The sequence below is a fragment of the Anneissia japonica genome, unplaced genomic scaffold (genome assembly GCF_011630105.1).
Source record: "Anneissia japonica isolate Jap-2015-1 unplaced genomic scaffold, ASM1163010v1 scaffold288162_len571657_cov150, whole genome shotgun sequence".
Taxonomy (NCBI): Eukaryota; Metazoa; Echinodermata; class Crinoidea; order Comatulida; family Comatulidae; genus Anneissia; species Anneissia japonica.
The window spans coordinates 427,957-440,456 of NW_022753254.1; the positions used below are offsets into that span (position 1 = coordinate 427,957).

The following is a 12,500-nucleotide window of genomic DNA, read 5'->3' on the forward strand; positions in this document are numbered from 1 at the left end:
GGTTATGTCCTATCACACTAACATTAACATATAATGAAATAAAAATGAAAAAAATTTAAAAAAATGAAGAAAAGAAAACGAATTAATGAAAAAAAAAATAAGAAAAAAAAACGAAAAGAAGGAAAATGGTTAATGGTTTTGAATTTTTTCTTAAATGAAAATGGAACATGATATGTGAAAGAAAGGTAAATTTAGAACTACTGTTTAGAAAAAAATATTAATGATTATGTAATCTTCCATAGACTGTGTAACTTATAAAACTTCTTTAGTGGCGAGTGAGTGAAGTAAGAAAAAGTCAGATAGTATAAGGGCAATTTCACAGTAAATAATGGAGACGCCCCAGGCAATATTTGTTAGCAAGATATAACCACAGATCCTGTGGTATAACCAAAGATTTTATTGTTTAAAATGAAATATTTTTACATGTATATAATCATATAAATGCATAGTATACATATTTAAAACATTTCAATGTCATACAATTTGCAGTAAAAAAATGATAAATTGACGTACTTTCCAGCCTTTCCATTCAAAAGTGTGACACGACAATAATGTTTCTATCTTTTATTTTAAAAATATGCAATTTGATGGGTTTTATAATGGTTGTAACATTTGTAAGTAAAAAAAAAATAGGAAGTTCAAAATGGTTCAATATTCCTAAAAGGAAATCTATGCGTTATTTTCAATATATCTAGAAAAATTGGTAATCTTGTATTTTATTTTAACTGCAGCCATTATTAAAGGTCATTGATCTAAATGTATGTATGGGTATAAATACAATTTGATTATCTTATTACAACCCTTTTTCAAAACATTGATATCATATCTTTTGTTCCACAGAATTTGGCTTAAATCCTCTGTATTCTATTTTCCATGAAAATGTCATGATAGCGTGTCCATTTACTGTGAAACTGCCTATATACACTATCTATAGGCCTATCTATATCTATACGTATATCATATTACGTTATTTTTATTTATTTTTCTGTTATTTTTATTTATTTTTCTGTTTTAATCCTTTTGATTTATTATTTTGTTACTTCTTTGATTCAACTCGTCTATTATTTTTTGTCTTTTTTGTCAATATCTCCTTTTCATTTTTTTAAACTGTTACTGTATTTAAAAAAAAAACATCAGAAAGCAGAAAGAAGATGTGGTAAGTTAAGATAATATAAATATGGCAAAGTGTGGATCATTTATAAAGTCAAAAACCTAAAATAGGCCTACAAGTTCATAACAACATAGTAACATATGTTTATGATAATATTATAAGATACCTGTATCTATGATCAGTGGATAGTCATATGCAATGCTCGGTACACATTATCAAATATCACATAATAAATAATTACGGAGGAGCAAATTTCAGAATAATATCTCCTCACATGCCATCATTTAAAAACGAAAAATCTTGTTGGCACTTTGTTGCCAGATTATATGTACATTTCAATTATTTTTGACGGGCATTTTGAGAAACGTCCCTAATTTGCATATAAGGTTCCGACGTAATTGTCATCCAGGCTGGGGGTGATCAGAAGGTATCAATAAAGACATCTGGCATGGATGACTGTTTTTAACATTCCACTCCTCCTGACGTCATTTTTTTTTTTAGATTTTTTTCCTAGACTAGTAGGGCCTACATGTATCATATTTTATATTGTTTCGAAACAAACGTGAATGCATCTTCTTCATCATCATTTTCTACATATACATATATAAACCTATACATACAAATTATATAGGCCTATTTTATCTATTACATATGTGAGCAATGTAACTCAATTGGTAGAGAAACTAATAATAATAATAATAATAATAATAATAATAATAATAACAGCAATTATAATAATAATAATAACAATAATAATAATGTTAATGATAATGATGTTGATAATGATAATAATAATAATAATAATAATAATAATAATAATAATAATAATAATAATAATAATAATAATAATAATAATAATAATAATAATAATAATAATAATAATAATATCCACATGAACGGAATTTTGGGTCTGAAGTTGGAATACCGAGGGGAACATTTGGTTTTGTTTTTAACACACTGTTGATCATATAATATTACTGACGAAAACAAAATAACACTCGAAATTTCAGTACATTTTATGGAGCTATATTAACTCTATATAGGCTTGTTGCCTATCGCTTAACTAATGAGGTATTGACAGATTAAAGTGATTAAGTTCAAGCCTGGCTATTTAAGCAGAACTTGTCGAATCATTCGAGTCCCTGGATGGTTGCCGATCGATCGGAATTTCCGTGTGTAGACCTATATATATAATATTAAACAGACTGCATCGAAAGTACGTCGGTATTGCTTTCTTGTTTTTGAATATTTCCAGCTTGCCGTGCAGATCATTAATCAAACAACCGTCATACATTCTGTATATCGGATGCCTGTTTAGAATAAATGTCCATTAATAATGCCAGAATGTTTGTTCAGTAACATTATTGCATTATTACGTTGTCATTCATTGCTGAAATGTAAAGAAAATGATCTTAACAACCAAATAGATAGCTTACCTGCGTCACTTCCAGAACTATTGATATGAAATCCTAATACGTTCTCGTTGATTCGACAGCCGTGAACTCGAGACAGTTCCCATTTAACGTAGCATTTTGGTGGATTCAGAGACACTAACGATAAACTTTGACTACTTAAGTGTAAACTCAGTTGATCATCAGACAAGGCGAATCCCTTTTTGGGGAAAACAAGGTTACTAACTGCAAGAAAATAAAAATAAAGGAATTAGATCAATTAAAGAGTGGATATGAGTAAACAATAAAAAGATAATAACAGTCAACTTGCGTGCACGTCTCGCATTCGCCTGCTGCAGTCAGTGTATACCTATTTAATGCGCCCCCACCCCTCTCACGATCTTCAGACATCATCGCTTGTACTCCTGACAGTGAGGCGCAGGGCTGCTGAGAGCGGCCGTGGCCACCGGGGCAGCTTTGCCCGGGCCCATTGGTTGAGGGTCTGGGGGACGCCTAGGACCCAGCGGGATTAAGTGGCAGGCTTCTGCCCCGGCCCCCACCTGAAGTTTCGGCCTTTTAACGGATTAGAGTATAGAAACATGAAAAGTAAAAACTATCCTTCCTTTTATTCAAACGTAGAGCTTAAAAGATTCATAACGTGGGTATCAAAGCAAATCCACGAATTTAAAATAGAGGGCCCGGAGAAGGATTTTCACAGATGGAGGGTCTATCTAAGATAAGAAAATTTATGATTATAGCACCTCCTGGACGGCCGGAAATGGAACTCTTAGACTTAAATTTGAGTAGAATTTTCTTTTTTATCTCTATTTCTGGTATATTTTGAAATATTAAATCTGCCACTGGTTTAATCAGTATTTACTTGACAATTGAATCTCTATCAAGGTCTATTTGTATTTTTATCTAACGTATATTTATTATTGACGATGTCCAGGATCCAAGCGTTTGATAATTATTAATTAATATCGTAAAGAATTTACTATTTGATACATATTGTAAACGTAAACTCTAGAGTGGTAGAAGTCATGAAAAAGAATTAGAAGCAATTAATTACGAGCTTTCGTCAGGGGTGGCGCCAGGATTTGCCCGACAGGGGGACCGAGGTCCCCACCGAGGGCCGATGACGAGGGGTCAGATTTCCCCGACGAAAGCAAAGTGGGCGTGGTCGAGCTTCGAATTAAAGGTTCCGAAGGTGGTCTTGGAGTGAAACCCCCGAAAATTTGGACAATTTAGGGGTTTCAAAGGCTTATTTAATCGATTTTAGAGTATACTAATAGGCCTAGGGTAAAATACATATACATTTGTTTTCTCCCCGATGAATTGTGCTTTTTGTCCCCGGGGGGCAGCTTTCCCTGCCCCTTCCCCCGCTTTCGTCGATAAACGGTCAGCTTTATTAACAATTCTCGTGGGATAACATATGAATTACACCGGATGAATGTATACGTATATCATTTTTTATTTTATTTATTTTATTTTATTGTTTTTTACATAGTTGTCCTGGCCCCTGCCGAATCCGGGCCCCGGGGCACTTGTCCCGGTTTCCGCTGCCTCTCGGCGGCACTGGTGAAACATAAATATAGGCCTAGGGGATAACCGCTTCATCACCTGTAATAGGACTACACTACTGTTGCTCCCCGTTCTGAACATAGTATATTCGCGGTTCAATTTAAACTCCAAACAGTTAGCCTTTTGTTTTGCTTTAGACAGAGCTTCAAGTCGAGTATAAATTAATATTTCACTAGAATTAAACCAAAAAAAACAAAAAACACACAAATTTAAAGAATTTAAAAAACAAAATTACAAACTACAGCATTTAAAATGGTCTTGTTTGTGCGTTATCCCCATTAACCTTAAAGTGGTTCGCTGGTAATTCCACGTCAACTCTAGTGCAGGGGGAAAATTTAGGGGGGGGGGGGGGGGGGGGGGGGGTAATGTCCCCGACGAGAGGAAAACGTTCCCCACGAGGGACCAATGTCTCCGACAGGAAGGCCGATTTTCCCCGACTTGAGTCTAAGAGGGCGGGTCACTGGGACGGTCTATAACACTTCAGAGGGGAGTCCTGGAAATTCCGAAAGAGTCTCATATTCTGTTAAAATCACATTGAATTTTTTTTTTCTCTCCAACGAATTGTGTTATTTTTTCTCCCCGATGGGTGGCTGTGGCCCCGGTCCCCACTGCCACTACCACTTGTCAACTATTGTCGATCGTAGATACGCGCAATATGACAGTCAATTTGTGAGACAAATGGATCGAGATTTCTTATAAAATTGCTAAAATTAAAATGGATGCGGCCCACAATCAATTAAGACGTCATCTCGTGAGCACATTGTACAACAATAAGCCAATTCACAGTTTGAACTGCGCATGCCCGTATCATATATAGTCAATTGACATAAACCCATGTTGTGTGTATATTTGTTTATGTATATTGACCATGATACGGGCATGCGCAGTTCAAACTACGAATTGGCTTATCGTCATTTAGGCTGCCGGTAACCAAGAAGAGGCGTATGATAATAAAAAGGGTAATCGACGGTAGCGATGGATGAATGATGATGACATTATTAATCATGTCTATAGCGTGATGGTGATGATGATGATGATGGCAATGGTAATGGTAATGATGACGAAGTTGATGAACGACGACGATGATGATGATAATGGAAATTATGATCGGGTGATAAATGGAACGATAATGATGGTGGTGATGATGATGATGATGATGATGGTGGTGGTGGTGGTGTTAAAGATGATGAGGGAGCAGGTTGAGGGTAATGATGATGAGATTATAGCACGATATAATGATGTGATGATGAAATGCTACGATGATGATGATGATGATGAGGAGGAGGAGATGTTATGATGATAATGATGGTGGTGATGGTGGTTTCGAAGCTGATTAACGACGAAAATGATGATGGGAATGATGATCAAATGATGGTGTGATGATACATGATGATGGAGCAGGAGGTTGATGATGATGATGTTGTTGATGATGATGATGATGATGATGATGATGATGATGATGATGATGATGATGATGATGATGATGATGATGATGATGATGATGATGATGATGATGATGATGAGGATGATGATGGTGGTGGTGGTGGTGGTGTTTATCGACGTTCAATAACCTAACAACGTGACCGAGTATATTATTCGTGAAATTACAGTTTTACCTCGCTGACTTTTACCATATGACGTGCGTTTCCCATTAAGTGTGATTGTTTCAGTGAAAATTGTAGAAAATAGATGCACATCATGACGAAGTGTACTGTCAATAATGAATCATCGCGGTCTGGATCGACAGGTGACCGGCGGTCAATGAAGATGTTGACAGCGATGATCCTACTGATTACCATTTACATAATATTAATGATAATAATAGTTTTTCGTGCACGATGAATTTCTGTGCGACTCAATTGGCCTTCGACGTTCTCTAGCAGCTGCTAGAAGCTCACGTCGAATTGCCTATCTCCTTAAAGTATACTGTAGCCTATATTGTTATATTTGTATAAAATAATAATAATAATAATAATAATAATAATAATAATAATAATAATAATAATAATAATAATAATTAAGTTAAAAATCATTCGATAATTAGACTGTAACAATATCGAAGACTTTTAACGTCAGTAATAATTATATAAATCATTATTGTTGGATTTCTTTTGTTCTATCAAACCACTATTAATAATTAATATGATTAATAACTACCACGAAGGGCATGTCCCTAGGCAGTCCCAATTACTACAAAGGGCTTGTTGCCAAATATATCAATATATACGCTGATAAATTAATTTAATACTAATTCATAATTAAGCCTGGAAATGCATTATGAGTAGGCTGAATTATGTCCGGTTTGGTTTTAAAGAAACGGGTATAGAAACGTACATGTTTATCTATCAGTTAAGCACAAATGATCCTCGATTAATATGTTATGATTACGTGACATACTTTTTATATCTAAGGGGTAAGAATAACACATACGATGATGTAATAATTCCTTTGCAACCGCTTGTACTTTTGCCGTACATAACAGTGTCAATATAAATTATGAAATATGCTATAGCATAGAATTACGGTATGCCACAATTCTTGTTCATATTATTGTTCTAATCCTAGTTAAAATGTAAACGTATATGGGCCTTCGGCTGTTTCTTCAAGCGCGCGTAGTAGGGCCTACACACAGTTTGAATAGGCCATCTCTCTGACGTGAAAACATTAGATATGCAGTATAGCCCTGATTTTGAAACATAAGATAATTGTTCTAAATGTGTAAGTTGTGCTAATTAATTAATTAATAATTATACGAAACATTTGGTATCTTTGAATGTAATTCTCATCCATTGCGTTAGCGCTTAACTGCTACGATACGGAGGCGTTTTATAAAAATGAGAATGAGGATGGTTACTATTATTCATAGTATTCAGTAACACACAAATTCATTCATAACTTTAAAAAAAAAAACTAAACTATTTTTAATTTGTAAATTGTCTGTTTTGTCGATTAAAATGAAAATTATACATTTAAATACAGCATTCTATATCGCTGTGTTTGTAGAGATCTCACCAGAGAATTTTAACAGTGAGTCACACAATAAATCAAGTTCAACACATTTCTCGTGAAGGTTATTTTAACCTTTTTGTATTTACTGCGATTTAGCCTCACTATTAATGAACTTGAATATAACATATTGCATAACAACGCAATTTCAAATCAATCGTGGCCGTCATCACGAAGAGGCGCAGCAATCTTGAGTGTTTCTGTTGGTGGAGACAAAATAAATATGCTTATCGAAAAGACGCAAACTACTTTGTGTTTTTTCAGTAGTTTGTGTGTCTTCATAGAAACAAAGAATAATTAAACAGACGTACACGAACTTACATTTAATTTTTTGTATTGGCTTTTTTTCCCCTTTATACTGTATTGTTTTGCGCAGATAATAGCCCTTGTTGGCTTGTGCAGCAACAAAAAAAACACTTTAATTGAATTAAACAATTGTTTAGGCCTCACTTCGTAATGATGTGTAATGACAAGGAGCCAGTGAGAGTTTGAAAACTAATATACCATTAAATTAATTTATTTTGTTCGCCTTCTGTTTTCACATACTGTCGCACACAATTAAGCTACGAATAATCACTTGTAGGTAAGAGGTACTTCACGGCAACTGCGGCCGTACAACAGTAATGAAGTGTAAATGATAGTGACTCGAAATTGTTGGTCTTTTAGTGTTGGAATTAAGTGGTTAGCAAGGGAAACAGATGGAAAAAAACCAAGGTGCTTCAATTCACCAAGCTTTTGAGGCGAGCTGCGTCTTAATAGATGCTTCGTGGAAAGTGAAGTCATAAACTTGTCATGAAATGTTAATGATATTGACTCGAATATTCGTTGAACTTCAGCGTTGGAATTAATTGGTTGGTAAGAGAAACAGGTGGGAAAAAAAACCAAGATGCTTCAATTCAAAAAGCTATTGATACGAGTTGTACCTTAATTATGGTCGCTTCATGGAAAGTTCAGTCATAAATTGGTCATGTAATGTAAATGTTAATAAATTCGAATATACTTCAGTCTTTGGAATGAACAGCAACAGATGGAAAATACCGAAGGATCACACAGCTTTGAGCGTGAGTGGTATCCAAAGAATAATAACGCTCCACTGCAAGTGCAGAAGTGAACCAGCACTAAATTAAAGTTTGACTCGTTTCTTTAGTGTTGGAGGTGAGTGGTAAGGAACAGATGGAAAATACCGAAGTATGCTTCACATAGCTAGTTGAGTGAGTTTCAGAAAGCTTTGGCTAAACGGATAGACGGCTACTTTATAGCTACGCCTTGAGCTATAAATTAAGATCTCACCACAACAGTGAGTCACATAGAATAATACAGATAGACCTGGTCACACCACAAGCATCTAATTTTGTCTTTTAATGACTTTCCTATGATAAGTAGATCTAGGGATGCATTGAATTCTAGATGTTGGATACTTGGTTTTGAGAAAATCTAAGCCTTTAAATTGAACTAACAATTAACAAATAAATTAATAAGGCTGGTGCATAAAATCTATTTTAACAAAATCTACTCAAAAATTATACTATAATAAAATAAAAAAATATTAATATATTAAAAAAAATTGAGACCAACATTTTATAGAAATACTCGCAGGGACCGGTTTTGGAAACTATCTCAAAAAAGATAAGTCTCATTTCGTGGAAAGAGCTCACATCACGCGGTATATGATTTATAACCGGAATAATGTCAGATTTATTAATTATTTATGTCAATACAAATTATTTTTTTCACACCGAACTGTGATGTCATAGTCGCACTCGTGCCAGTTGTCCACGAGTTCTATCCCACTCAATCACAGGTTGGAAACTACTATATGTTTCATTTCAGCAATATGCGAATGAACAATTACTAAACAAAATATTTTATACTTACCACTGTCAAAATGCGACTTAAATGTATTATTCCACTCCTCAATTTCAGATCGTATCCAAGTGCTTGTTGATTGCTGTTGAAAAAATATTGTTTCTCCGACTAAAATTATTGCCCAGTATAGAATTTGTGTTTTGGACTTCTTCGATTTTTCCAAAGTTCCCTTTTCTGTTCCTACAAAGTTTTCTCTTGATATTGTGTATGAACGTTTGAGGACCCTTTCAGCGTTCTTCCTGTATAACTTTATTTGGTAGAGGCCTAGAATCGTGATTAAAATGAGTTGGTAAACATTAAGAGAACGAAATTATATAACCTCACATTATTGTGTGGATAATCAAATTAAATTATATTAATGGTTATTATGATGATGCTGGTGAAGAATTTGACAATATGATAATGATAAAGTATATTATAATGTTGATCGTAATGATGATAATGATGATAATGGTAAAGATGATTATGACAATGATGATGATGCGACGATCCTCCCTCAAAATGTGACGTAACAGCACAGCATTTAATATTATTAATATGCTCTAATAATGATGTAACATAAAACATAACATTTATTATTATAAACCTAAACCGGTCTATAATATCATATTAGTTTTAGTCCATTCAAGCATGTTTATTCTGGGATAATACAGACAAACGACATCCATTATTATTACTGTTAAGTCTACTCGCAAAATCAAACAATATTTTCTAAATCGCCATGCCTACCTGTTTCTAAATTTCCTTGAAAAACAATCCATCTCTGTGAGAGAAAAAAAATAGAAATTAATTGCAATAATAAACTGGGATCTAGGCTATGTTGAACATTTTGAAAATAAAAATGTTATTTTCGTCAAAAATTTTCAGAATTTATTGTTAATAAACATGGTAACGGTCTTCCATTTAAATTGAGATTTAACTAGGGGCCTAGATATATGTTGTGATATCGTGTCGCAAGACGTGATCGCAATTACCTTTTTGACTTTGCTCTTATCAATATCCATATGGTTTAGGTATCCTGCTAGAAGCCTTTCTGATGGGTCGTGATCATAGCTACCACCAGATGAAGGCAGACCCATTCTGCCCTCAGTTCTCTGCTCAAAGTCCTCCACAACGGCTTTCCTCTGGGTGAAATACTAGTAAAGATGCTGCCACCCCTAAGCTCAAAATCAAGTCAGATTGAAACATAGAAGGCGAATAACACACACTTCGGCTTCAAACACGGTTACACTTCACTGACTCGATTTTGACCGATGTTCGGCGATTACTTGAAAGGTTGTGGTGGTCAAGAAGAGTATATTTATAATAATTACTTGAAACCACTTGTCTTTGCCACAGGTATCTGAATTTGAACGAGTATTTTAAACAATGGCATACATGGCAATATAAACACTATACATTAGTTAAGTGCTTTAATACCAGCAGGTAGTTGCAATCCTCTATAACAACATTTTTGTGAGGCCAAGCAGCTCTTCTCCGAATATGGATATATTTTTTGTCAGTAGCCAACTTTAACTCCAACTCAGATCGACCGGCACAAGTGCTCAAATATACGAATCCTGGAAAATTACGAATTAATACGAATAATTGCTCGAACTATGTCTAGTTGTCTGATCAAATTTATTTTTGCTTTAATCTTCAGAATAGGTAATCTCATAATTCTATATTGCTAGATTACACGTCACAAACTAAATTGTAACTTGGCATTATCATCAATTATTATTATGTTATGACCGATAGGCCTACACAATATACTAATACGAATTATAGCTCAAAAGTCGACAAAAAAAAAACAACAACAACAACAATAATAATAATAATAATAATAATAATAATAATAATAATAATAATGAATAACGATGATGATGATGATGACAATGATAATGATGATGACGATGACGATAATGACATAATGATAATGACGATAATGAAAATTATGTTGAATATGATGATTATGATGATGATGATAATAATGTTGATGATGTTGACAATGATGATAATGATGGTGATGATTATGATGATGATACGCAAGTAAAATTTATAATTAATAGCAATTTATAACAAAATCGAATTAAATTATATTTCTGCATTATCCAAAATCGAAAATACGGAGTTAAAAATATTGCAAACGTTTAAAGACCAAACATTCGGTTGATTTTAAAACATTCACAAAACAGATATTGATTTAGCAGACGAATAGCATGTGTTAAGATATATTACACGTGCTTCACAGCAGTTGAGGTATAGCATTAGTAATCCAATCCAATTGTTGGTAAAAGTAGACGTGATAAGCACTGAGATTTGTATTGTAAAGATTTGAATCGTGCTGTGGAGTAAGTATTAAGCGGAGCAATTCGCTCGCATTTGAATTATTGCCTATTGATCCATCATGCTGAGTTTGGTATTAATCCATTTCGGAACCTATTTCTGCTAATTTTAATTAGACTTAAGCCTCTTACCTAGGATTGTATGGAACGCCAAAGGGGCAACTTTCAAACAAGTCGATTTTGGCGTTCCGTATTAAAGACGGCAACCATTAATGGCAGTGTTGTGAGTAAGCTGCTATTTATAATTCCATTATTAATTTTATCGACTTTGCAATTCTATTGTCAAGATTGTCCAGAGCACTTTATTTCCTCCAATTCTACTGGCATGCTCTTTAAACTTAAGGTGTGTTGACCTAATAAACTTTAAAATTCTATAATTGAAATTGCTAGTTTGTATTAAGTACGAACAATAATTTTCAATAGAAATTATAAAGTACAAATATTTTACTCATCAATTAACAGGCGAATAAAATAGTTCTTTACCTCCATATTCTTTACCCTACAATTGGCTGGGAATTTAAAAGGTTTTCGTATTCAGCGAAAACTTATTCTTTTTCCTTCGTGTTCTGATAGAAGTTGGGAACTTGTACAGTACTTAGCGAACAATTTTATGTTACAATTTAATGTTCAGGGGTTTTCTTCTAAAACATTTATACAATTATAGTTAATTAGATTATGTTGTCTAATGATACCAATCCATGTCATAAATATATTTTACAATAGATGATATATAACAACATATATCATAGAAAACTATATAATAAAAAAGAAACTATTTAGAAAAGCCAGATAGGCCTATAACCTATTTGCACTATTAGAGCATTCTTACCAAGTGGTGTATCCTTGGCCGTTTAATTCCCAGAGAGTTTGAAGTGTTACTATATCACGGGAAAATCAACAATAGGTTGGTGAACGTGAAATGAACTACCTGCTAAACTAACAAAGCATATTTCGTTGTCCGGTATCAAAGATCAGACTTAGTGATGTAATGTATTTTTTATACGAGTATCATGGATCATATAGAGGGGGCTATGATAATTTATTGCAATGAGGATGTTCAACGTGCTCGCAAGGGATTACGTAAGATTTCACTTTATTCAAAAATCACGAAGTAAAGCTTCACATTAAAATTTAATAAGAATCATATCTCATCAAAATACTTAAAAAGTAGAGATGAATAAAGAATAGAAAATCCAAACAATTAATGTCGAGTAG

At 33.7% G+C, this 12,500-nt stretch overlaps 1 protein-coding gene across 2 annotated transcripts in view; it reads right to left on the reverse strand.

Annotated features, from left to right (window-relative positions):
- LOC117122813 overlaps window positions 1–12,500 on the reverse strand; it is a 16,224-nt gene that overhangs the window by 3,442 nt on the left and 282 nt on the right. Inside the window, exons 1-5 of one of the 2 annotated variants that reach the window (XM_033268573.1) lie at window positions 12,115–12,500; window positions 9,933–10,300; window positions 9,688–9,721; window positions 8,968–9,222; window positions 2,548–2,748 (exon numbers count right to left, since the gene is read on the reverse strand). The exon at window positions 12,115–12,500 is cut by the window's right edge and continues 282 nt beyond it. In XM_033268573.1, the coding sequence (XP_033124464.1) occupies window positions 2,548–2,748; window positions 8,968–9,222; window positions 9,688–9,721; window positions 9,933–10,037 (595 nt within the window). In that variant the 5' untranslated portion in view covers window positions 10,038–10,300; window positions 12,115–12,500. Of the gene's footprint in view, window positions 1–2,547; window positions 2,749–8,967; window positions 9,223–9,687; window positions 9,722–9,932; window positions 10,518–12,114 lie in introns of both variants that reach the window. The other variant, XM_033268572.1, reaches the window with a different exon arrangement.